This window comes from Pleurodeles waltl, chromosome 10 (assembly GCF_031143425.1).
Source record: "Pleurodeles waltl isolate 20211129_DDA chromosome 10, aPleWal1.hap1.20221129, whole genome shotgun sequence".
NCBI classification, from domain to species: Eukaryota; Metazoa; Chordata; class Amphibia; order Caudata; family Salamandridae; genus Pleurodeles; species Pleurodeles waltl.
This window is the reverse complement of record NC_090449.1, coordinates 12,097,609-12,124,204: the sequence shown is the minus strand read 5'-3', so window position 1 is coordinate 12,124,204 and position 26,596 is coordinate 12,097,609. Positions and strand designations below refer to the sequence as shown.

The window sequence follows — 26,596 nt, the reverse complement described above, 5'->3', positions numbered from 1 at the left end:
GCAGATTGCAGAGCCTTCAAAACCTTCTTCAGGTGGACCAGGTGATCCTGCCAGGTGGAGCTGAAGACAGCAATATCATCAAGATAAGCTGCACTAAAGGATTCCAGCCCAGCAAGGACTTGATTCACCAACCTTTGGAAGGTGGCAGGGGCATTCTTTAAACCAAAGGGCATAACAGTGAACTGATAATGCCCATCAGGTGTGGAGAATGCTGTCTTTTCTTTTGCTCCAGGGGCCATTTTGATTTGCCAGTACCCTGCTGTTAAGTCAAAGGTACTTAAGAATTTGGCAGCCCCTAATTTGTCTATTAGCTCATCAGCTCTAGGAATGGGATGAGCATCTGTCTTGGTGACAGAGTTGAGACCTCTGTAGTCCACACAAAACCTAATCTCTCTCTTTCCTTCTTTGGTGTGAGGTTTGGGGACTAAGACCACTGGGCTAGCCCAGGGGCTGTCAGAGTACTCAATTACTCCCAATTCCAGCATCTTGTGGACTTCCACCTTGATGCTTTCCTTAACTTGGTCAGACTGTCTAAATATTTTGTTTTTGACAGGCATGCTGTCTCCTGTGTCCACATCATGGGTACACAGGTGTGTCTGACCAGGGGTTAGGGAAAAGAGTTCAGCAAACTGCTGCAGGACCTTCCTGCAGTCAGACTGCTGTTGGCTAGAGAGGGTGTCTGAGTAGATCACTCCATCTACTGAGCCATCTTTAGGGTCTGATGAGAGGAGATCAGGGAGAGGTTCACTCTCAGCTTCCTGGTCCTCATCTGTTACCATCAACAGATTTACATCAGCCCTGTCATGGAAGAGCTTAAGGCGGTTCACATGGATCACCCTCTTGGGGCTCCTGCTTGTGCCCAGGTCCACCAGGTAGGTGACCTGACTCTTCCTTTCAAGTACTGGGTAAGGGCCACTCCATTTGTCCTGGAGTGCCCTGGGAGCCACAGGCTCCAGAACCCAGACTTTCTGCCCTGGTTGAAATTCAACCAGTGCAGCCTTTTGGTCATACCACAACTTCTGGAGTTGTTGGCTGGCCTCAAGGTTTTTACTTGCCTTTTCCATGTACTCTGCCATCCTTGAGCGAAGGCCAAGTACATAGTCCACTATGTCTTGTTTAGGCTCATGAAGGGGTCTCTCCCAGCCTTCTTTAACAAGAGCAAGTGGTCCCCCTACAGGGTGGCCAAACAGAAGTTCAAAGGGTGAGAATCCTACTCCCTTCTGAGGCACCTCTCTGTAAGCGAAAAGCAGACATGGCAGGAGGACATCCCATCTCCTTTTGAGTTTTTCTGGGAGCCCCATGATCATGCCCTTTAATGTCTTGTTGAATCTCTCAACAAGGCCATTAGTTTGTGGATGATATGGTGTAGTGAATTTATAAGTCACTCCACACTCATTCCACATGTGTTTTAGGTAAGCTGACATGAAGTTGGTACCTCTGTCAGAAACCACCTCCTTAGGGAAACCCACTCTGGTAAAGATACCAATGAGGGCCTTGGCTACTGCAGGGGCAGTAGTCGACCTAAGGGGAATAGCTTCAGGATACCTAGTAGCATGATCCACTACTACTAGGATGTACATATTTCCTGAGGCTGTGGGAGGTTCTAGTGGACCAACTATGTCCACACCCACTCTTTCAAAGGGGACCCCCACCACTGGAAGTGGAATGAGGGGGGCCTTTGGATGCCCACCTGTCTTACCACTGGATTGACAGGTGGGGCAGGAGAGGCAAAACTCCTTAACCTTCTGGGACATATTGGGCCAGTAGAAGTGGTTGACAAACCTCTCCCACGTCTTGGTTTGTCCCAAATGCCCAGCAAGGGGAATATCATGGGCTAAGGTCAGAATAAACTCTCTGAAACCCTGAGGCACTACCACTCTCCTAGTGGCACCAGGTTTGGGATCTCTTGCCTCAGTGTACAGGAGTCCATCTTCCCAATAGACCCTATGTGTTCCATTTTTCTTGCCTTTGGACTCTTCAGCAGCTTGCTGCCTAAGGCCTTCAAGAGAGGGACAGGTTTCTTGCCCCTTACACAACTGCTCCCTTGAGGGTCCCCCTGGGCCTAAGAGCTCAACCTGATAAGGTTCTAACTCCATAGGCTCAGTTCCCTCCGAGGGCAGAACTTCTTCCTGAGAAGAGAGGTTCTCTTTTTGTTGTTGTGTTGCAGCTGGTTTCCCAGTTGTCTTTCCTTTTCTCTTGGTAGGCTGGGCCATTTTTCCAGACTCCAGCTCTACTTTTTCACCCTGTGCCTTGCACTGTGCCCTAGTCTTGACACACACCAGTTCAGGGATACCCAGCATGGCTGCATGGGTTTTCAGTTCTACCTCAGCCCATGCTGAGGACTCCAGGTCATTTCCAAGCAAACAGTCTACTGGGATATTTGAGGAGACCACCACCTGTTTCAGGCCATTGACCCCTCCCCACTCTAAAGTTACCATAGCCATGGGATGTACTTTAGTCTGATTGTCAGCGTTGGTGACTGGATAAGTTTATCCAGTCAGGTATTGGCCAGGGGAAACCAGTTTCTCTGTCACCATAGTGACACTGGCACCTGTATCCCTCAGGCCCTCTACACTTGTCCCATTAATTAAGAGTTGCTGCCTGTATTTGTGCATGTTAGGGGGCCAGGCAGCCAGTGTGGCTAAATCCACCCCACCCTCAGAGACTAATGTAGCTTCAGTGTGACACCTGATTTGCTCTGGGCACACTGTTGATCCCACTTGGAGACTGGCCATTCCAGTTTTAGCTGGATGGGAGTTAGAAGTGGTATCTTTCTTGGGACAGGCCTTGTCTCCAGTTTGGTGTCCAGACTGACTACAGTTTCGACACCAGGCCTTTTTGGGATCAAAGTTTTTACCCTTGTACCCAGGATTGTTTTGTGAAGAGGCTCTGGGCCCACCCTCCTGTGCAGGTTTTTGGGGGCCTGTAGAAGACTCTTTACCGTTTTTATTTTTGGCTGTCTCACCACCTTTCTCCTGGGGAGGTTTTGTGACCCCTTTCTTTTGGTCACCCCCTGTGGAAGTTTTGGACACCCTTGTCTTGACCCAATGGTCCTCCTTCTTTCCCAATTCTTGGGGAGAAATTGGTCCTAGGTCTACCAGATGCTGATGCAGTTTGTCATTGAAACAATTACTTAACAGGTGTTCTTTCACAAATAAATTGTACAGCCCATCATAATTACTTACACAACTGCCTTGAATCCAACCATCTAGTGTTTTTACTGAGTAGTCTACAAAGTCAACCCAGGTCTGGCTCGAGGATTTTTGAGCCCCCCTGAATCTAATCCTATACTCCTCAGTGGAGAATCCAAAGCCCTCAATCAGGGTACCCTTCATGAGGTCATAAGATTCTGCATCTTTTCCAGAGAGTGTGAGGAGTCTATCCCTACACTTTCCTGTGAACATTTCCCAAAGGAGAGCACCCCAGTGAGATTTGTTCACTTTTCTGGTTACACAAGCCCTCTCAAAAGCTGTGAACCATTTGGTGATGTCATCACCATCTTCATATTTAGTTACAATCCCTTTAGGGATTTTCAACATGTCAGGAGAATCTCTGACCCTATTTATGTTGCTGCCACCATTGATGGGTCCTAGGCCCATCTCTTGTCTTTCCCTTTCTATGGCTAGGATCTGTCTTTCCAAAGCCAATCTTTTGGCCATCCTGGCTAACTGGATGTCCTCTTCACTGGAGTTATCCTCAGTGATTTCAGAGTTGTTGGCCCCTCCTGTGAGGGAACCAGCATCTCTGACTATTATTTGTGGAGTCAGGGCTTGAGAGGCCCTGTTCTCCCTAAATAGGACTGGTAGGGGGGAATTTTCCTCCAAGTCACTATCTTCATCCTCTGTGTTGCCATCCTCAGAGGGGTTGGCCTTTTCAAACTCTGCCAACAGCTCCTGGAGCTGTAGTTTGGAAGGTCTGGGGCCCATTACTATTTTCTTTATTTTACAGAGTGACCTTAGCTCCCTCATCTTAAGATGGAGGTAAGGTGTGGTGTCGAGTTCCACCACATTTATCTCTGCACTAGACATTATGCTTCTAAAAGTTGGAATACTTTTTAAGAATCTAAAACTAGTTCTAGGTTCTAATTCAAACTTTTACCAAACTTTTAAACTCTAAAAGAAATGCTAACAGGGACTAACACAAGGCCCTAGCAGGACTTTAAAGAATTTAGAAAACTTTTCAAATTGCAAAAATCAATTTCTAATGACAATTTTGGAATTTGTCGTGTGATCAGGTATTGGCTGAGTAGTCCAGCAAATGCAAAGTCTTGTACCCCACCGCTGATCCACCAATGTAGGAAGTTGGCTCTGTATGTGCTATTTCAAAGTAAGGAATAGCATGCACAGAGTCCAAGGGTTCCCCTTAGAGGTAAAATAGTGGTAAAAAGAGATAATACTAATGCTCTATTTTGTGGTAGTGTGGTCGAGCAGTAGGCTTATCCAAGGAGTAGTGTTAAGCATTTGTTGTACATACACATAGACAATAAATGAGGTACACACACTCAGAGACAAATCCAGCCAATAGGTTTTGTTATAGAAAAATATATTTTCTTAGTTTATTTTAAGAACCATAGGTTCAAATTTAACATGTAATATCTTGTTTGAAAGGTATTGCAGGTAAGTACATTAGGAACTTTGAATCATTTCAATTGCATGTATACTTTTCAAGTTATTCACAAATAGCTACTTTAAAAGTGGACACAGTGCAATTTTCACAGTTCCTGGGGGAGGTAAGTATTTGTTAGTTTTACCAGGTAAGTAAGCCACTTACAGGGTTCAGTTCTTGGTCCAAGGTAGCCCACCGTTGGGGGTTCAGAGCAACCCCAAAGTTACCACACCAGCAGCTCAGGGCCTGTCAGGTGCAGAGTTCAAAGTGGTGCCCAAAACGCATAGGCTTCAATGGAGAGAAGGGGGTGCCCCGGTTCCAGTCGGCCAGCAGGTAAGTACCCGCGTCTTCGGAGGGCAGACCAGGGGGGTTTTGTAGGGCACCGGGGGGGACACAAGCCCACACAGAAATTTTACCCTCAGCGGCGCGGGGGCGGCCGGGTGCAGTGTTAGAACAAGCGTCGGGTTCGCAATGGAAGTCAATGAGAGATCAAGGGATCTCTTCAGCGCTGCAGGCAGGCAAGGGGGGGCTTCCTCGGGGAAACCTCCACTTGAGCAAGGGAGAGGGACTCCTGGGGGTCACTTCTGCAGTGAAAGTCCGGTCCTTCAGGTCCTGGGGGCTGCGGGTGCAGGGTCTTTTCCAGGCGTCGGGACTTAGGTTTCAGAGAGTCGCGGTCAGGGGAAGCCTCGGGATTCCCTTTGCAGGCGGCGCTGTGGGGGCTCAGGGGGGACAGGTTTTGGTACTCACAGTCGTAGAGTAGTCCGGGGGTCCTCCCTGAGGTGTTGGTTCTCCACCAGCCGAGTCGGGGTCGCCGGGTGCAGTGTTGCAAGTCTCACGCTTCTTGCGGGGAGATTGCAGGGTTCTTTAAAGCTGCTCCTTTGGATAAAGTTGCAGTCTTTTTGGAGCAGGTCCGCTGTCCTCGGGAGTTTCTTGTCGTCGTCGAAGCAGGGCAGTCCTCAGAGGATTCAGAGGTCGCTGGTCCCTTTGGAAGGCGTCGCTGGAGCAGAGTTCTTTGGAAGGCAGGAGACAGGCCGGTGAGTTTCTGGAGCCAAGGCAGTTGTCTTCTGGTCTTCCTCTGCAGGGGTTTTCAGCTAGGCAGTCCTTCTTCTTGTTGTTGCAGGAATCTAAAATTTTAGGTTCAGGGGAGCCCTTAAATACTAAATTTAAGGGCGTGTTTAGGTCTGGGGGGTTAGTAGCCAATGGCTACTAGCCCTGAGGGTGAGTACACCCTCTTTGTGCCTCCTCCCAAGGGGAGGGGGTCACATCCCTAATCCTATTGGGGGAATCCTCCATCTGCAAGATGGAGGATTTCTAAAAGTTAGAGTCACCTCAGCTCAGGACACCTTAGGGACTGTCCTGACTGGCCAGTGACTCCTCCTTGTTATTCTCATTATTTTCTCCGGCCTTGCCGCCAAAAGTGGGGGCCGGGGCCGGAGGGGGCGGGCAACTCCACTAGCTGGAGTGTCCTGCGGTGCTGTGACAAAGGGGTGAGCCTTTGAGGCTCACCGCCAGGTGTTACAGCTCCTGCCTGGGGGAGGTGTTAGCATCTCCACCCAGTGCAGGCTTTGTTACTGGCCTCAGAGTGACAAAGGCACTCTCCCCATGGGGCCAGCAACATGTCTCTAGTGTGGCAGGCTGCTGGAACCAGTCAGCCTACACAGATAGTCGGTTAAGTTTCAGGGGGCACCTCTAAGGTGCCCTCTGTGGTGTATTTTACAATAAAATGTACACTGGCATCAGTGTGCATTTATTGTGCTGAGAAGTTTGATACCAAACTTCCCAGTTTTCAGTGTAGCCATTATGGTGCTGTGGAGTTCGTGTAAAACAGACTCCCAGACCATATACTCTTATGGCTACCCTGCACTTACAATGTCTAAGGTTTTGCTTAGACACTGTAGGGGCACAGTGCTCATGCACTGGTACCCTCACCTATGGTATAGTGCACCCTGCCTTAGGGCTGTAAGGCCTGCTAGAGGGGTGTCTTACCTATACTGCATAGGCAGTGAGAGGCTGGCATGGCACCCTGAGGGGAGTGCCATGTCGACTTACTCATTTTGTTCTCACTAGCACACACAAGCTGGTAAGCAGTGTGTCTGTGCTGAGTGAGGGGTCTCTAGGGTGGCATAATACATGCTGCAGCCCTTAGAGACCTTCCCTGGCATCAAGGCCCTTGGTACCAGAGGTACCAGTTACAAGGGACTTATCTGGGTGCCAGGGTGTGCCAATTGTGGAATCAAAAGTACGGGTTAGGGAAAGAACACTGGTGCTGGGGCCTGGTTAGCAGGCCTCAGCACACTTTCAATTCAAAACATAGCATCAGCAAAGGCAAAAAGTCAGGGGGTAACCATGCCAAGGAGGCATTTCCTTACATTATTACATTCACTCACTCTCACTCACACTTACTCTCACTCATTCCTATTCACTGACACTTTCTTTCTCACTCACACTTTCTTACACCCCCTTACACTCATTCTCATTTATTCTCACATTCACTCACTCTCACTTACTCTCACTCATTCCTATTCACTGACACTTTCTCACTCACACTTTCTTACACCCCCTTACACTCATTCTCATGTATTCTCACATTCACTCACTCTCACTCACACTTACTCTCACTCATTCCTATTGACTGACACTTTCTCACTCACACTTTATTACACCCCTTTACACTCATTCTCATTTATTCTTACATTCACTCACTCTCACTCACACTTACTCTAACTCATTCATTTTCACTCACACTTTCTCACTCACACTTTCTTACACCCCCTTATACTCATTCTCATTTATTCTCACGCTCACTCACTCTCCCTCACACTTACTCTAACTCATTCCTTTTCACTCACACTTTCTTACATCCCTCACACTCATTCTCATTTATTCTCACTCACTTATTTGCATTCACGCTTAATCTCACTCACTCATTCGCACTCACTCATACTTACTGACACACAATCTCACTCAGTGACTATCACTCACTTTCACTCACACACTCATGCTTACACGTGTGATTTTATAGTTTTTGTATTTTGTCATCAGTAAGTGTTAAAATGACATCACTGCCCAATCATCACCCCCATTCCATTCTTCAGTAAGACTTCCAGGAGTGCAAACATTAGGGGGATAGAGGTTGCACCCCATCAATCATTACAAGAATGTTCTATTAATAGTGTCAACAATATAGGACAATACAGGGGTATTTCTAGCCTCTCTGGCACATGAACATTAGCTAAACTCCTCAGCATAGCTCAACACAAACAATGTCTCAATCTGATACTGTGAAGGAACAGGCTTTTTGCAGTTCCCCTCCCACACTTTTCCCCCCATTTTGACCACTAGCTGCTGGTTTTCAACTCTGAAATTGCACTGGAGCCTTCTAACCAGGTCCCCGTGCCATTGCCATCTATCTTAACTATGATACATATGAATTGGTACCCCAGTTGGCAAGGATTTTAACCTCCTTATAAGTCCCTGTTAAGGGGTAGCAGTGGTACCCAGGACATGAGAGTTAAAGGGGTCACCAGGTCCTGAAGCACTGATTGTGCCACCCTGAGTGACCCAAGTAAACAGGTGACAGCAGTCCTGCCATTGCAAACTGCTTGAACTCGACTTTGCCCTCACCGCGAGTGACAAGGTGAAAGCACTAATTTGATATATGACAGTTACCCAAAGGTAGGCCTCTTGAGCCCAGGAAGCAGGGTGCATTATATTAAAGGTGTGGACATATGAGTGTAAGCTTATATGTCCCTAGAGTAGCCTCCTTCCATTAGGGGCTGCTATAAGTGTTCATGGGGGCCATAGGATAACATGGGCTGGCATCAGGGCACCCTAAAGATGCCATTCCCTTTATAGTCCCACTGAAGAGTGTCTTGTTTGGTATCAAACAACTTGCCTCACCAAACCCAACTTTTTCCCAAAGTCAGATTTAGGCGGTCATTATGAACACAGCGGTTTGGCCCGCCATGCCGGCGGTGGCGGGTACAACTGCCAGCCGGCATGGCGGGCCACACCGCCACATAATGTACCCCATGAGGGCCGCCATCGGCACCCTCATTAACTGCCAGGCTGCTTCCGTCAGACAGCCTGGCGGCAGTTGGAAACATTATCCGACAGGGCAGCGGCGCTGCCCCTCAGATAATGTTTCCTCAGCCTCCAGCCTTTCCCTGGCGGGTTTCCCTGCCAGGGAAAGGCTGGCGGAAGGGGTGCACCGGGGCACCCCTGGGGGCCCCTGCATAGCCCATGCACTTGGCATGGGCAGTGCAGGGGCCCCAGTGCAGTGCCCCATCGCGTATGTCACTGCCCGATTTTTGGGCAGTGATCTGCGCGACGGGTGCAGCCGCACCCGCCGCACAGAGGCATTGGCGGCGTCTCCACGTGGAGCCGCCGTCAATCTCCCGGCCGGGCCTTCCTGTGGGCCGGCGGGCGGAAACAATGTTTCCGCCCGCTGGCCCACAGGAATGTTCTTTATGCGGCTGGCGGGGATCCGGGGACGCTGGCGGTCACTGTTTTGACCGCCACCATGAACACAGTGGTTTTTACCGCCGTGTTCATAATGAGGGCCTTAATGTGGCATGCACCGAGAGGGTTTCCTTAGAGGTTGCCCACCTGGTTACACCAGCCTTTCCTCTGCCCTGGCTGGCAACCTGCAGCTGCTACAGCCGAGACAGGAATCTGCCCCCCGGTCCGGAAGTGGGAACTCTCCCAGGAGTCAGAAACAAAGGCCTGCCTGCGTACCTCTCTAACATGATGGCTAGTGAAGTGACATATCAAAGCAGTGAGCTTCAAAGCTTCCACCCACTCTGATATGCAGAGGAGGAAATGCTAGCCCTAGGCACATTTGCAACCCGAGCAGGTGAGAAAATTAGGTAGTCAGGAGATATACACCAGCAGGAGTCTTGCTACACCCCTAGGGTGGGCTACCTTGTTTCAAGCTCTGGTCTGCCAATTTTAAAAGTGGCAGAATAGAGGGTTCTAGGTAGAAAAAGTGGCACATACCTCCGGATGAAGCCACCTCGTGTGCAGATTAGCCGTTGGTACTAGTAGCCCATTAGCTACCAGCACCCACACCCCTACTTCCCCTAAATCTAGCATTTAAGGGGCACCCCTGGCACCAGAATCTCAGAGCTGCTTGAATTGCAACAAAGGACGAAGAAGAGACCCAAGTCTGCAACTTCAGGACCTGCACAAAGCAAAGGCACGATAACCTGCACCGGTCAATCAATCAATCAAGCATTTGTAAAGCGCACTACTCACCCGCTAGGCTCTCAAGGCGCTGAGGGGGGGTGGGAGGGAACTGCTACTGCTCAAATAACCAAGTCTTGAGCTGTTTCCTGAAGGTCAGGAGGTCCTGGGTCTGTCGTAGGTGGGTGGGGAGGGTGTTCCAGGTGTTGGCAGCGAGGTGGGAAAAGGATCTGTAGCTGGCTGTAGTTCATTGGATGTGAGGGACGGCAGCGAGGGCAAGGTTGGCGGAGCGGAGCTGGCGGGTGGGGGCGTGGAAGGAGAGTCGCTCGTTGAGTTAGGCAGGGCCCGTGTTGTGAAGAGCTCTGTGGGCGTGGATGAGGAGTTTGAAGGTTATCCTTTTAGTGACGGGAAGCCAGTGTGGGTCTCTGAGGTGGGCTGAGATGTAGTTGCGGCGTGGGATGTTGAAGATGCGGCGTGCGGAGGCGTTCTGTATACGTTGTAGTTTCTTCTGGAGTTTGGCTGTGGTTCCTGCATACAGCGCATTGCCGTAGTCCAGTCTGCTGTTGACAAGGGCGTGGGTGACCGTCCTTCTTGTTTCGATGGGGATCCATCTGAAGATCTTGCGAGGCATGCAGAGGGTGTTGAAGCAAGAAGATGAAACGGTGTTGACTTGATGAGTCACGGTGAGCGATGAGTCTAGGATGAAGCCCAGATTGCGTGCGTGGGTGGTGGGTATAGGTGCGGTTCCTGTGGCAACTACCTTCCAACTGCACGTTCACAACTCATCCTGGACCAAAGACCAGCTATAAAGAAATGAGGAAACTCTCTGAGAACCAAAGGCAACTCCAAACTCCCATGGACTAGAGTTCTGTGGACTGTGCTTTAAAATATAATATAATTGCATATATAATGAAAATGTGTTGCAAAATGCACAGTTTTTGCCATTTTTCACAAATGTTCTTGCGGGGAAGAACCCTACCCTCTCACCCCTGCCAAGCACCACTGTAGTGGTCAGGCTCGCTCACGATGTACCCTATTACATATTCCCACTTACTTTTCTTCTTTTGCCTTGGGCCATTCATACATATAGTAATGCTTGGGACTATTGATGTTTGTTGTTGCCTGGGGCCGTTAATGCATGTACTGCTTGGGACTATTGATGTTCATTGTTGCCTGGGGCCATTGATGCAGGTACTGCTTGGGACTATTGATGTTTGCCTGGGACCGTTGATGCATGTACTGCTTGGGACTGCTGATATTCTTTGTTGCCTGGGGCCACTGATGCATGTACTGCTTGGGACTATTGATGTTCTTTGTTGCCTGCGGCCGCTGATTTATGTACTGCTTGGGACTATTGAAGTTCATTCCTACCCGGAGCCATTGATGCATGAACTGCTTAGGACTACTGATGTTCATTGTTGCCTGGGGCCATTGATGCATGTACTGATTGGGACTATTGATGTTTATTGTTGCCTAGGGCCGTTGATGCATGTACTGCTTGGGACTATTGATGTTCATTGTTGCCTGGGGCCCTTGATGCATGTACTGCTTGGGACTATTGATGTTTATTGTTGCCTGGGGCTGTTGATGCATGTACTGCCTGGGACTAAAGATGTTCATTATTGCCTGGGACCATTGATGCATGTACTGCTTAGGACTATTGATTTTCATTGTTGCCTGGGGGAGTTGATGGATGTACTGCTTGGGACTATTGATGTTCATTGTTGTCTGGGGCTGTTGATGCATGTACTGCCTGGGACTAAAGATCTTCATTATTGCCTGGGACCATTGATGCATGTACTGCTTCGGATTATTGATGTTCATTCCTACCTGGGGCCGTTGATGCATATACTGCTTGGGACTAATGATGTTCATTGTTGCCTGGGCCCGTTGATGCATATACTCCTGGGATTTCTGATGATCATTGTTGCCTGGGACCCTTGATGCATGTACTGCTTGGGACTACTGATGTTCTTTGTTCCTGAGGCCGTTGATGCATGTACTGCTTGGGACTATTGATGTTCATTGTGCTTGGGGCCATTGATGCATGTACTGCTTGGGACTATTGATGTTCTTTGTTGCCTGCGGCCATTGATGTATGTACTGCTTGGGACTATTGAAGTTCATTCCAACCTGGAGTCATTGATGCATCAACTGCTTAGGACTACTGATGTTCATTGTTGCCTGGGGCCATTGATGCTGGGACTATTGATGTTTATTGTTGCCTAGGGCTTTTGATGCATGTACTGCTTGGGACTATTGCTGTTCATTGTTGCCTGGGGCCGTTGATGCATTTACTGCCTGGGACTCTTGATGATCATTGTTGTCTGGGACCTTTGATGCATGTAATTCATGGGACTATTGATGTTCATTGTTGCTTGGGGCTGTTGATTCATATAATGCTTGGGTCTATTGATATTCATTGTTGCCTGAGGCCATTGATGCATGTGCTGCTTGGCACTATTGATGTTCTTTGTTGCCTGGGGACGTTGATGCATGTACTGCTTGGGACAACTGATGTTCATTGTTGCCTCGGGCCGTTGATGCATGTACTGCCTGGGACTCTTGATGATCATTGTTGTCTGGGACTTTGATGCATGTAATGCATGGGACTATTGATGTTCATTGTTGCTTGGGGCCGTTGATTCATATAATGCTTGGGTCTATTGATGTTCATTGTTTCCTGGGGCCGCTAATGCATGTACTGCTTGGGACTATTATTGTTCATTGTTGCCTGGGGCCCTTGATGCATGTACTGCTTGGGACTATTGATGTTTATTGTTGCCTGGGGCCGTTGATGCATGTACTGCCTGGGACTATTGATGTTCATTATTGCCTGGGGCCATCGATGCATGTACTGCTTAGGACTATTGATGTTCATTGTTGCCTGGGGGAGTTGATGGATGTACTGCTAGGGACTATTGATGTTCATTATTGCCTTGGGCCATTGATGCATGTACTGCTTGGTACTGTAGGTGTTCATTTTTGCCTGGGGCCGTTGATGCACTCACTACTTGGGATTATAGATGTTCCTTGTTGCCTGGGACAGTTGATGCATGTACTTCTTCAAACTATTGATGTTCATTCCTACCTGAAGCTGTTGATGCATATACTGCTTGGGACTATTGACTTGGGACTATTGATGTTCATTGTTGCCTGGGGCCATTGATGCATGTACTGCCTGGGGCTCTTGATGATCATTGTTGTCTGGGACCTTTGATGCATGTAATTCATGGGACTATTGATGTTCATTGTTGCTTGGGGCTGTTGATTCATATAATGCTTGGGTCTATTGATATTCATTGTTGCTTGAGGCCATTGATGCATGTACTGCTTGGCACTATTGATGTTCTTTGTTGCCTGGGGACGTTGATGCATGTACTGCTTGGGACTACTGATGTTCATTGTTGCCTCGGGCCGTTGATGCATGTACTGCCTGGGACTCTTGATAATCATTGTTGCTTGGGGCCGTTGATTCATATAATGCTTGGGTCTATTTATGTTCATTGTTTCCTGGGGCCGCTAATGCATGTACTGCTTCGGACTATTATTGTTCTTTGTTGTCTGGGGCCGTTGATGCATGTGCTGCTTGGGACTATTGATGTTCATAGTTGCCTGGGGCAGTTGGTGCATATAATGCTTGGGGCTATTGATATTCATTGTTGCCTGGGGCCATTGATGCATGTACTGCTTGGCACTATTGATGTTCTTTTTTGCCTGGGGCCGTTGATGCATGTACTGCTTGGGACTACTGATGTTCATTGTTGCCTCAGGCCGTTGATGCATGTACTGCTTGGGACTACTGATGTTCATTGTTACCTGGGGCCGTTGATGCATGTACTGCTTCGGACTATTGATGTTCATTGTTGCCTGGGGCCATTGATGCATGTACTGCTTGAGACTATTGATGTTCAGTGTTGCCTGGGGGCCTCTGATGCATGTACTGCCTGGGACTATTGATGTTCATTATTACCTGGAGCCATTGATGCATGAACTGCTTAGGACTACTGATGTTCATTGTTGCCTGGGGATATCTGATGCATATACTGATTGGGACTGTTGATGTTTATTGTTGCCTAGGGCCGTTGATGCATGTACTGCTTGGGACTATTGATGTTCATTGTTGCCTGGGGCCGTTGATGCATGTACTGCTTGGGACTATTGATGTTCATTGTTGCGTGGAGCCGTTGATGCATGAATGGCTTGGGGCTATTGATGTTATTTGTTGCCTTGGGCCGTTGATACATGTACTGCTTGGGACTCTTGATGTTCAAAGTTACCTGGAGCTTTTGATGCATGTACTGCTTGGGACTACTGATGTTCATTTCTACCTGGAGCCATTGATGCATGTACTGCTTCGGACTATTGATGTTCAAAGTTGCCTGGTGCCGTCGATGCATGTACTGATGGGACTATTGATGTTTATTGTTTCCTGGGGCTGTTGATGCATGTACTGCTTGGGACTATTGATATTCATTGTTGCCTGGGGCCATTGATGCATGAACGGCTTGGGACTATTGATGTTGATTGTTGTCTGAAGCTGTTGATGCATGTACTGCTTTGGACTATAGTTGTTCATTCCTACCTGGAGCCATTGATGCATGTACTGCTTGGGACTACTGATGTTCATTGTTGCCTGGGGATGTAGATGCATATAATGCTTGGGACTATTGATGTTCATTCCTGCCTGGAGCCACTGATGTATGTACTGCTTGGCACTATTGATGTTCATTGTTGCCAGGGGGCGTTAATGCATGTCCTGCTTGGGGCTATTGATGTTCATTGTTGCCTGGTGCTGTTGATGCATGTACTGCTTGGGACTACTGATGTTCATTGTTGCCTGGGGCCATTGATGCATGTACTGCTTGGGACTATTGATGTTCATTGTTGCCTGGGGCCATTCATGCATATAATATTTGGGACTATTGATGTTCATTGTTGCCTGGGGCCGTTGATGCATGTGCTGCTTGGGACTATTGATGTTCATAGTTGCCTGGGGGCAGTTGATGCATATAATGCTTGGGGCTATTGATATTCATTGTTGCCTGGGGCCATTGATGCATGTACTGCTTGGCACTATTGATGTTCTTTTTTGCCTGGGGCCGTTGATGCATGTACTGCTTGGGACTACTGATGTTCATTGTTGCCTCAGGCCGTTGATGCATGTACTGCTTGGGACTACTGATGTTCATAGTTACCTGGGGCCGTTGATGCATGTACTGCTTCGGACTATTGATGTTCATTGTTGCCTGGGGCCATTGATGCATGTACCGCTTGAGACTATTGATGTTCAGTGTTGCCTGGGGGCCTCTGATGTATGTACTGCCTGGGACTATTGATGTTCATTATTACCTGGAGCCATTGATGCATGAACTGCTTAGGACTACTGATGTTCATTGTTGCCTGGGGATATCTGATGCATATACTGATTGGGACTATTGATGTTTATTGTTGCCTAGGGCCGTTGATGCATGTACTGCTTGGGACTATTGATGTTCATTGTTGCCTGGGGCCGTTGATGCATGTACTGCTTGGGACTATTGATGTTCATTGTTGCGTGGAGCCGTTGATGCATGAATGGCTTGGGACTATTGATGTTATTTGTTGCCTTGGGCCGTTGATACATGTACTGCTTGGGACTCTTGATGTTCAAAGTTACCTGGAGCTTTTGATGCATGTACTGCTTGGGACTACTGATGTTCATTTCTACCTGGAGCCATTGATGCATGTACTGCTTCGGACTATTGATGTTCAAAGTTGCCTGGTGCCGTCGATGCATGTACTCCTGGGACTATTGATGTTTATTGTTTCCTGGGGCTGTTGATGCATGTACTGCTTGGGACTATTGACATTCATTGTTGCCTGGGGCCGTTGATGCATGAACGGCTTGGGACTATTGATGTTGATTGTTGCCTGAAGCTGTTGATGCATGTACTGCTTTGGACTATAGTTGTTAATTCCTACCTGGAGCCATTGATGCATGTACTGCTTGGGACTACTGATGTTCATTGTTGCCTGGGGATGTAGATGCATATAATGCTTGGGACTATTGATGTTCATTCCTGCCTGGAGCCACTGATGTATGTACTGCTTGGCACTATTGATGTTCATTGTTGCCAGGGGGCGTTAATGCATGTCCTGCTTGGGGCTATTGATGTTCATTGTTGCCTGGTGCTGTTGATGCATGTACTGCTTGGGACTACTGATGTTCATTGTTGCCTGGGGCCATTGATGCATGTACTGCTTGGGACTATTGATGTTCATTGTTGCCTGGGGCCATTCATGCATATTATATTTGGGACTATTGATGTTCATTGTTGCCTGGGGCCGTTGATGCATATACCGCTTGGGACTATTGATGTTCATTGTTGCCTGGGGCCGTTGATACATATAATTCTTGGGACTATTGATGTTCATTGTTGCCTGGGGCCGTTGATGCATGTCCTGCTTGGGACTATTGATGTTCATTGTTACCTGGGGCAATTGATGCATGTACTGCTTTTGACTACTGATGTTCATTACTGCCTGGGGACCGTTAATGCATCTAATGCTTGGGACTATTGATGTTCATTGATGCCTGGGGTCGTTGATGCATGTACTGCTTGGGAATATTGATGTGCATTGTTATCTGGGGCCATTGATGCATGTACTGCTTGGGACTATTGATGTTCATTTCTGCCTGGACACGCTAATGCATATACTGCTTGGGACTATTGATGTTCATTCCTACCTGGGGCCATTGACGTATGTATTGCTTGGGACCATCAATGTTCATTCCTGCCTGGAGCCACTGATGCATGTACTGCTTGGAACTACTGATGTTCAATCCTACTGTTGCGTAGCCATTTTAGTTATAGCTTCATACACGTTATTTTAGCGAACTAGGCCTGCCTCTGTGCACTTTATCCTAGAAATATTTTATTCAGCCTTGTTTATTATTTTACCAATAGTCACATTTGTGGTCTTGTTTTATTTCTCTCTATCTAGATGTTCTTTGCCTAGGTCAGCACTGCGTTCTTAAACAAGACATTTCTTTCACCCTGTGCTTTTTTCAAGGCTGCAGTAAGATAGGTTGCTGGTAAACATGGTAATGCTTTGTCTCTAGTGTTCATAGAAACATACACATACTTACATAAGGACATTTTCTGAGAACATCAGCTGTTTTATTATAAAAACACTTCTCTGTCCTATTCACGTTAGAGGGAGATTCCAGCCAGATGACCACGACTGTATGCTGATTGCTGAGTGCTTCGCTACAGCTGCTTATGTAGACTACAGGCCTCTTGCTCAGGTATGGGGGATGATGTCTTCCCAGGGAAACCTGAAGGGCAGAACTAGAGCTTAACATTCTGTGCTCTAATATAGCCTAGGTAGGAATTATTTTAACAATTCTGGTGACAATATGGTAGCATTATTTTTATGCTTTACTCACCTTGTCACAATTTTAATCCTGTCATGCTTTATCGTCCTAGTTATTGCAGTACATGCTTTGTTATCTAAGATGCAGGTGCTAAATTAAAACCTTATTGAAACATACACTGCCTCTGATTGTCCTTGTATATGTGAGACTAATGTAACTGAGAGAAACAGATGCGATCTGAGTGACTACGATTTCCCTGAGGAGTAAATTTTGTCATGCGCTTGGTTGCCCAATCATCCCTGCTCTTGAGTAGAGATGAGGCACTACTAGTTAGCTGGAGCAAAACCCGGATTAGGCCGACAGGTGTCACCTGTAGTGGGTTCAGACTCAGTACCCCACATTGCAAGTGATTCTGCCGCCCAAATCCAGTAGTCTCATCAGGATAATGAGAGCCTACGTGACACTACCTTGAGCCATTGATGCATGTACTGCTCGGGACCATCAATGTTCATTCCTGCCTTGAGCCACTGATGCATGTACTGCTTGGAACTATTGATGTTTAATCCTACCTTGAGCCATTGATGAATGTACTGCTTGGGACTATTGATGTTCATTGTTGCCCGGGGCCATAGATGCATGTCCTGCTTGGGACTATGGATGTTCATTGTTGCTTGTCGCTGTTGATGTTCATTACTACCTACTCGGTTGCTGTTCATTAAAGTCTGGGACAGTTAGTGCACAGTACTTTCTGGGTCTGTTGATGCCTGTACTTCCTGGGGCCACAGATGTTCATAATGGCTGGGGCCACTGGTATGCATAGCTGGCTGGGACTGTTCAGGACTGTCCTAAGCCACAAAATGGAAAGTAGACTGAGATGTGTCACAGGAAAACTTCAGAGGTCTATGAATATGTGGGAGTAATTATGTCCATCTGTTTGCCCTATAAATTCGGGGACTCCTAATTTTACTACTCGCAGTTCACATGCAGAATAAGGGGACCACAATTCAACAAATAAAACCCGTGTGTAGATGTTTCCGGTGCTCTCACTGGCTGTGATAAAGTGCACGTGGTGCAAGCTTTTATCAGGTGTCATGTAAGAAGCGCTACGCTTGATCCTCTGTGAGCTAGGATAATGGAAGCACTGTGCTGTGTGCCTCTGTGCACTGAGATGAAGTGCTGTGGTGCACTGTGTTGTGCACAGGCATGCCCAGACATGGGTCCTGGACCCACTGTGCCACGGGACCCAAGCCATACCTGAGGCCTAACGAGGGCAAAACGTGTCCTGGGTCGCTTGTGTTCTGGTTCAGAGAGGACCTGGCCTGGCAGTTCGGGCTGGACTGTTCCAGTTGGAGCAGGATCAAGACTGATTTGCTTATGACTGGGTCTAAACTGAGGTGGTATGGGGGCATCAAAATGATGGACTGGGATGCCGCCTAAGCAATTGCCAGTGGCTCAGATTAATTCAAGCATTCAATCCATCAACTTGTTTTTGTGTGTTGTGCGGTGGGCCACTGAGTACAAAGAAGGACTGAGATATAGGCCTAGATGTACCAATGGCATGCAGGGCCCGACGTGCATGAATATTCTTAAGTTTATGTTTGAAAACTGACACTTTTAAGGAAAGCCTTTCAGTTCATGGATGTAAGTTGAAATGCTTCTGCATAAAATGCACTTTCTTGAATTGTGAAGGGTTTTAATCATGTTTTATATGGTATTTATTGCACAGTTTGTGTCGCAAACACTATCTCACTGCAGCGCCATAATAGAGACACGTCTTTGCGCTATGTCACCTAACCTGTGCCTCTAAGCCTGCTGTCTACAGCTCCCTGCCCTCCACCCCAAATTGCTATGAGCTCCCCCTCACCATGGATCCACTTCCCACTGGCTGGAAAGTGCCGCCCGGCCCTTGTCAACAGTCCCGGAGCCAGGAGCCCAGAGGCCGAGTCCAAGAATAACCTGAGCCAGAGCTCATCAAACACTGGAGGTGCCCAGAGCGGAAAGCTGGGGAGTCAGGCGCGCCCCTGGTACCGGCTGCTGCTGGGCCTGGAGCCCCAGTCGGCAGCGGCTGGGCTCGGACCTGGGCCAAGGACCCTCAGAGTCCGTGCTGTGGACGGAGCCATGAGGCCCCTGTGCACACCGCAGTGGTATAACTAAACTTGAGGGGACCCCTCTGCGAAGTACATGGCGGTCCCCCTGCTCCGGACTCACTCAGGACCACTCAGGCCAGGGTACTGTGCTTAGGGCTCCCCCTGGAGCTCGGCCCCCTGGACTACAGGGGCTGCGGGGCCTTTGTTACGCCACTGGCATGCTGGGAGGGAATTAGCTTGAAAATGGGGTACTCCCAGTAGGAAAGACCAGAGCCAACTGGTCCCCACAAGGCGAGGCCCTGAACATGGGGACCCTTCAATCTGCAATTAAGTGGGGCCCTAGGAACCCCTATCTGAAAATATTAGCGCCCCCACCACTGAGCATTATTAAATGTGGGTGTTTATGTATTTTAGCCCTCAACAGATACCCTTGCAAGTGATAGTGCGCTTTACAAATACATATAACATATTGGCCCTCATTCTGACCCTGGCGGTCCTAAACCGCCAGGGTCACGGGCAACGGAAGCACCGCCAACAGGCTGGCGGTGTTCAGTGCCCATTCTGACCGTGGCGGTAAAGCCGTGGTCAGAAAAGGGGATCCGGCGGTTTCCCGCCGGATTTCCCCTGGGCCAGAGAATCCTCCATGGCGGTGCTGCTTGCAGCGCCGCCATGGGGATTCCGACCCCCTTCCTGCCATCCTGTTCCTGGCGGTAAAACCCGCCAGGAACAAGATGGCAGGAACGGGTGTCGTGGGGCCCCTGGGGGCCCCTGCACTGCCCATGCTACTGGCATGGGCAGTGCAGGGGGCCCTTAACAGGGCCCCACAAAGATTTTCACTGTCTGCTATGCAGACAGTGAAAATCGCGACGGGTGCTACTGCACCCGTCGCACCCCTGCAACTCCGCTGGCTCCATTCGGAGCCGGCTTCCTCGTTGCAGGGGCTTTCCCGCTGGGCCGGCGGCCGATCTTCTGGCGATCGCCCGCCAGCCCAGCAGGAAAGTCAAAATGACCCATGCGGTCTATTGACCGTGGTGCGGTCTTTCGGCGGTTTCCGCCCGGCGGGCGGCGCCTGCCGCCCGCCAGGCTCAGAATGAGCCCCATTGTGTCTCTAGGCGCTGTACAATTTATCTTTCTGAGGGTCCAAGTGCGTTTTTGTCCAGTGAGTAGGAAGAGCCGTCTCATGAACCCCCTCAGATGAGCTGAGAACGAACGGGAGGATTCCTGTTGGTGGGAAGATTTGTGGGGGGTCTTCACCTGCTGTCCTTCACAGCAGGTCCTTGTGCGCTATGATTTTGCTGTATGTGTGGAGTGGGCGAGGTGCTCTGTTGAAATGTGCTCTCCCCATGAGACACATGTGCAAAAGTCCTGTTGTGTGAGCCCGGGCTGATGTCTCCCTGCCGTTCGTGTCAGTCCTCGAGCTGCGCCAACACTTAGCCACAGAGGACTTCCCATTAACTTGGGCGAAACAGGTGACAAGAAAACAGACAGAACACCAGGCCCTTATGTCTACCATTGGTCAATCAAGAGAGGCAGCCGGGCTTTAGGCAGAGCTTTGAACCCCCACTCCTCCCCCGCCAATGTTTGCGGCTAGTTCACCAACGCAGCAGTTGCTGTACTTTATGTGGTCAAAAGACAAATGGCCTGATTTCAACCTTGGCCTGATTTCAACCTTGGCGGATGGGGTTACTCTGTCACAAATGTAACGGATTTCCCGTCGGCCGTATTATGATTCCATGATATCCTATGGAGATTGTAATACAGCGGATGGAATAATCATCCTATGGAGATTGTAATACGGCAGATGGAATAACCATTTTATGGAGATTGTAATACGGCGGATGGAATAATCATCTTATGGAGATTGTAATACGGCAGATGGAATAATCATCTTATGGAGATTGTAATACAGCGGATGGAATAATCATTTTATGGAGATTGTAATACGGCGGATGGAATAATCATTTTATGGAGATTGTAATACAGCAGATGGAATAATCATCCTATGGAGATTGTAATAGAGCGGATGAAATAACAATGTTATGGAGATTGTAATACGGCAGATGGAATAATCATCTTATGGAGATTGTAATACAGCGGATGGAATAATCATCTTATGGAGATTGTAATACGGCGGATGGAATAATCATCATGCTTCTGAAAGAGTAACCTGTTCGCCAAGATAGAAATCAGGCCCGTAGTGCTTCAAGAAAAAGAGAGGGGCTTATCTTCGCCCACATGTTGATTCAGTTGAGCACAACTTTTGATTGGACAGAAGTCGTCTGCTTCATCTGGAAAGGAGTGCCTCCTCATTTTGCCTTGTGAGAAAGCTTATGCGCAACACGGCAGCCTGATCCATTCATAATGATAAAGGCAGTAGGTCTGACTTGTGTATTGTGAACAGCATTTTTTGTAAAGCTAATAGGCCTTTAAAGGTGCATTATCACCACCACCAACTTGTAGACTGGTATATGTTACAGGGAATCTCATAGATACCACAGTGGGCAAGGGCCCTGGCAGTGTTTACCCCTCGTGTCAAACTCAGCGCTTTGAGAAACCTTCTTATGTCATTTTAGAAAGGGCTGCATATTGTTTCTGCAACAGTGATTTACTGCCTAGTTGTAGTTTTATGACTCTGCACCAATAGTTCCTTTGTGGGAAAGTTGTGCAGGACACAGTAGTCCTGAGTTCATTATGGTGGCCATCCAGTGATTGGTTTGTTTAAAAAGTTATATCAGAGGCGAGAGCCCTAAACTTCTTTACTATAAACATGTACAACAAACTTGACTTACTGATTAATAAAAACATATCGCAAAGCCTTTACGGTGGGTTAGTATTACACTCTATTGAATCCTGCACCCAGATACTGCCCTATGTGGATTCTCACAGATCACCGTAGCAGGCAATGGTTTTTGTGTTGATTTCACACTCCTGGTTCCCTCTCTGACACATGCCCGGGTGGAAGATAAGCAATCTCATAATCCTTGTTAACTCTGTTAACTCTTTTAAGATGGGTTGTATATTATTTCCAGAATCCAATGTTGCACATATTTGGACTCTTATGACTGCATTCATGATGGTTTCCTGGCAGGAAAGCAGGTGCTCAATTCAGTAAACGTGAGTTGGTTAGGATGATACGTCAATGATATACAGTGAATGAGTGTTATAGGATCATTCGGAAAACTTATATATGATGCCACAAGTCAGATTTGCTTGTTATGAAAATTACAACAAAGGCAGCAGGTTTGAGTGATATATTTTGAAAATCATGTGTTAAAGCCAGTAGGCCTTTCAGGGCGGTTTGATATTACACTGTTAATGCCTGATCAGAGGCATCCTGTACCACAGATTACAGTGGTAAGCAAGGACTTTCGTCTTGGTTACTTCCTTTCACAAACTACAAAGGTTGACGAGTTGCAGTGTGGTGATCATTGCCGGGGCCTCTTAGGAGGATGTGCAGATGTCTCTGTGTGCCAGGCCATCCTAATGAAAACAAGAAACTCTACATACATACACAGACATAGAGGCTCTTGCGGTTAGCTTCTAAACGGGGTGGTCATATTCAAATGGCATTGCCTGTTCTGTATCATTATTGTACCATTCTAAAGTGATCAGCCTTTTAGAAACATTATGTTGGCTCCATGGACACCAGTGACAAGCTTTGCACTTTAATATTTTAAGATGGCAGCTCAATGCAAGGTTTATTGAGCGGTCTTCTTGGAACGGTATTGTGCATAGTGTATCATTGTTTTTACCACTCCAAGATGGCCAACACATTGCAACCTTCCATTTGGGGCTGCTTCCGCTCCCCTGCTGGGTCCATTGCATTGGTTACCAGTCTGGAAAAGGATTATTCTTCACATTTGTTGCGTAACACAGTACTCTCTGATAGGGAAAGGTCCCAGCTACTTATCTTCAAAACTCATTTATTATCAGCCAGTCAGACTCCTACGATCCAACGATAAAGCTCAGTTTACTGTCCCGCGGGTGATGGGTCCAGAGCAGGGGGCAGGTCTTTTCAACACCCAGCTCCTCTTTCCTGGAATGAGTTGCCTCTTCACATTCGAATGTGCACTGATTATCTCAAATTTAGAAAATTGCTCAAGACTGTACTGTTCTTGCAGTTTCCTCTTTGCCTGTGATCTGCTCCGCGTCGAGATACTCCTTCCAGGGTGATTCATGCTCAATATAAAGTAAGTTAATAATAATAATGAAATGCATATACATTAGAACTGATCTTTTAGCTTTGCATGCAAGGAGATCACCGGATCCCGGAAGTGGACTTACGGGAGGTCGATCCAGGCGCGCGGGGCGATGCGGTCCTCCTGCAGCCGGTTGTTGCTCAGCACCAGCGCCGTCAGGTTCATGGTCTTGTTCAGGAGGCCCTCGGACACCTGTTCGATGCGGTTATTGTCCAGGTGTAGCTCCTGCAGGTGCAAGGGAGTCAGGGAGTGCTTGTGAGAGCAGGAGGAGCATTCAGTCACTTTTTCACACACAATAGCACAGAAGACAAGGTGTGTTGTAACAATGTATCAAATCCTACAGACAAAAAATGCGAGCAGTCTGCAAGTGCTCCAGTAAGAATGTATCTAACTATGGGCGCAGCATTCACCGTGTTTTGTAGCTGAGCAGGACTCACCGGGACGCTGCAGATGCTGCACTAAAATGTATCTAACCCAAGGCACGGCGTTCACCCTCCCGTGTAGGTGAGGAGGACTCACCGGGACGCTGCAGATGCTGCACTACAATGTATCTAACCCCTGGCACAGCGTTCACCCTCCCGTGTAGGTGAGCAGGACTCACCGGGACGCTGCAGATGCTGCACTAGAATGTATCTAACCCCAGGCCCAGCGTTCATCGAGCCGTTTAGGTGAGCAGGACTCACCGGGACGCTGCAGATGCTGCACTAGAATGTATCTAAACCCAGGCCCAGCGTTCATCAAGCCCTTTAGGTGAGCAGGACTCTCCGGGACACTGCAGATGCTGCACTAGAATGTATCTAACGCCACGCACAGCGTTCACCGTCCTGTGTAGGTGAGTAGGACTCACCGGACACTGCAGATGCTGCACTAGAATGTATCTAACCCCAGTCCCGGCGTTCACCGTGCCGTGTAGGTGAGGAGGACTCACCGGGATGCTGCAGATGCTGCACTAGAATGTATCTAACCCCAGGCCTGGTGTTCACCGTGCCGTGTAGGTGAGGAGGACTCACCGGGACACTGAAGATGCTACACTAGAATGTATCTAACCCCTGGCATGGCGTTCACCGTCCCGTGTAGGTGAGGAGGACTCACCGGGACACTGCAGATGCTGCACTAGAATGTATCTAACCCCAGGCACGGCGTTCACCCTCCCGTGTAGGTAAGGAGGACTCACCAGGACGCTGCAGATGCGGCACTAGAATGTATCTAACCACAGGCACGGCGTTCACCGTCCCGTGTAGGTGAGCAGGACTCACCGGGACGCTGCAGATGCTGCACTAAAATGTATCTAACCCAAGGCACGGCGTTCACCGTGCCGTGTAGGTGACGAGTACTCACTGGGATGCTGCAGATGCTGCACTAGAATGTATCAAACCCCTGGCACGGCGTTCACCCTCCCGTGTAGGTGAGGAGGACTCACCGGGACACTGCAGATGCTGCACTAGAATGTATCTAACCCCAGGCACGGCGTTCACCCTCCCGTGTAGGTAAGGAGGACTCACCAGGACGCTGCAGATGCTGCACTAGAATGTATCTAACCCCAGGCCCAGCGTTCATCGAGCCATTTAGGTGAGCAGGACTCACCGGGACGCTGCAGATGCTGCACTAGAATGTATCTAACCCCAGGCCCAGCGTTCATCGAGCCGTGTAGGTGAGGAGGACTCACCGGGATGCTGCAGATGCTGCACTAGAATGTATCTAACCCCAGGCCTGGTGTTCACCGTGCCGTGCAGGTGAGGAGGACTCACGGGGACACTGAAGATGCTACACTAGAATGTATCAAACCCCTGGCATGGCGTTCACCGTCCCGTGTAGGTGAGTAGGACTCACCGGACACTGCAGATGCTGCACTAGAATGTATCTAACCCCAGTCCCGGCGTTCACCGTGCCGTGTAGGTGAGGAGGACTCACCGGGATGCTGCAGATGCTGCACTAGAATGTATCTAACCCCAGGCCTGGTGTTCACCGTGCCGAGTAGGTGAGGAGGACTCACGGGGACACTGAAGATGCTACACTAGAATGTATCAAACCCCTGGCATGGCGTTCACCGTCCCGTGTAGGTGAGGAGGAACTCACCGGGACACTGAAGATGCTACACTAGAATGTATCTAACCCCTGGCACGGCGTTCACCGTCCTGTGTAGGTGAGGAGGACTCACCGGGACACTGCAGATGCTGCACTAGAATGTATCTAACCCCAGGCACGGCGTTCACCCTCCCGTGTAGGTAAGGAGGACTCACCAGGACGCTGCAGATGCTGCACTAGAATGTATCTAACCACAGGCACGGCGTTCACCGTCCCGTGTAGGTGAGGAGGACTCACGGGGACGCTGCAGATGCTGCACTAGAATGTATCTAACCACAGGCACGGTGTTCACCGTCCCGTATAGGTGAGGAGGACTCACCAGGACTCTGCAGATGCTGCACTAGAATGTATCTAACCACAGGCACGGCATTCACCGTCCCGTGTAGGTGAGCAGGACTCACCGGGACGCTGCAGATGCTGCACTAGAATGTATCTATCCCCAGGCCTGGTGTTCACTGTGCCGTGTAGGTGAGCAGGACTCACCAGGACACTGCAGATGCTGCACTAGAATGTATCTAACCCCAGGCCTGGTGTTCACCGTGCCGTGTAGGTGAGCAGGACTCACCGGGACACTGAAGATGCTACACTAGAATGTATCTAACCCCTGGCACGGCGTTCACCATCCCGTGTAGGTGAGGAGGACTCACCGGGATGCTGCAGATGCTGCACTAGAATGTATCTAACCCCAGGCACGGCGTTCACCCTCCCGTGTAGGTAAGGAGGACTCACCAGGACGCTGCAGATGCTGCACTAGAATGTATCTAACCACAGGCACGGCGTTCACCGTCCCGTGTAGGTGAGCAGGATTCACCGGGACGCTGCAGATGCTGCACTAGAATGTATATAACCCCGGGCACGGCGTTCACCGTGCCGTGTAGGTGAGCAGGACTCACCAGGACACTGCAGATGCTGCACTAGAATGTATCTAACCCCAGGCACGGTGCTCACCGTGCCGTGTAGGTGAGCAGGACTCACTGGGATGCTGCAGAAGCTGCACTAGAATGTATCGAACCCCGGGCACAGCTCTCACTGTCCCGTGTAGGTGAGGAGAACTCACCAGGACACTGCAGCTGCTG

At 48.8% G+C, this 26,596-nt stretch overlaps 1 protein-coding gene across 3 annotated transcripts in view; it reads right to left on the bottom strand.

Annotated features, from left to right (window-relative positions):
- The window catches only part of LOC138260900 (extracellular matrix protein 2-like), a 295,282-nt gene that overhangs the window by 11,652 nt on the left and 257,034 nt on the right, over window positions 1-26,596 (bottom strand). For all 3 annotated transcript variants that reach the window (XM_069209384.1, XM_069209381.1, XM_069209383.1), the window contains one exon: window positions 23,521-23,660. In XM_069209384.1, the coding sequence (XP_069065485.1) occupies window positions 23,521-23,660 (140 nt within the window). The remainder of the gene's footprint in view (window positions 1-23,520; window positions 23,661-26,596) is intronic.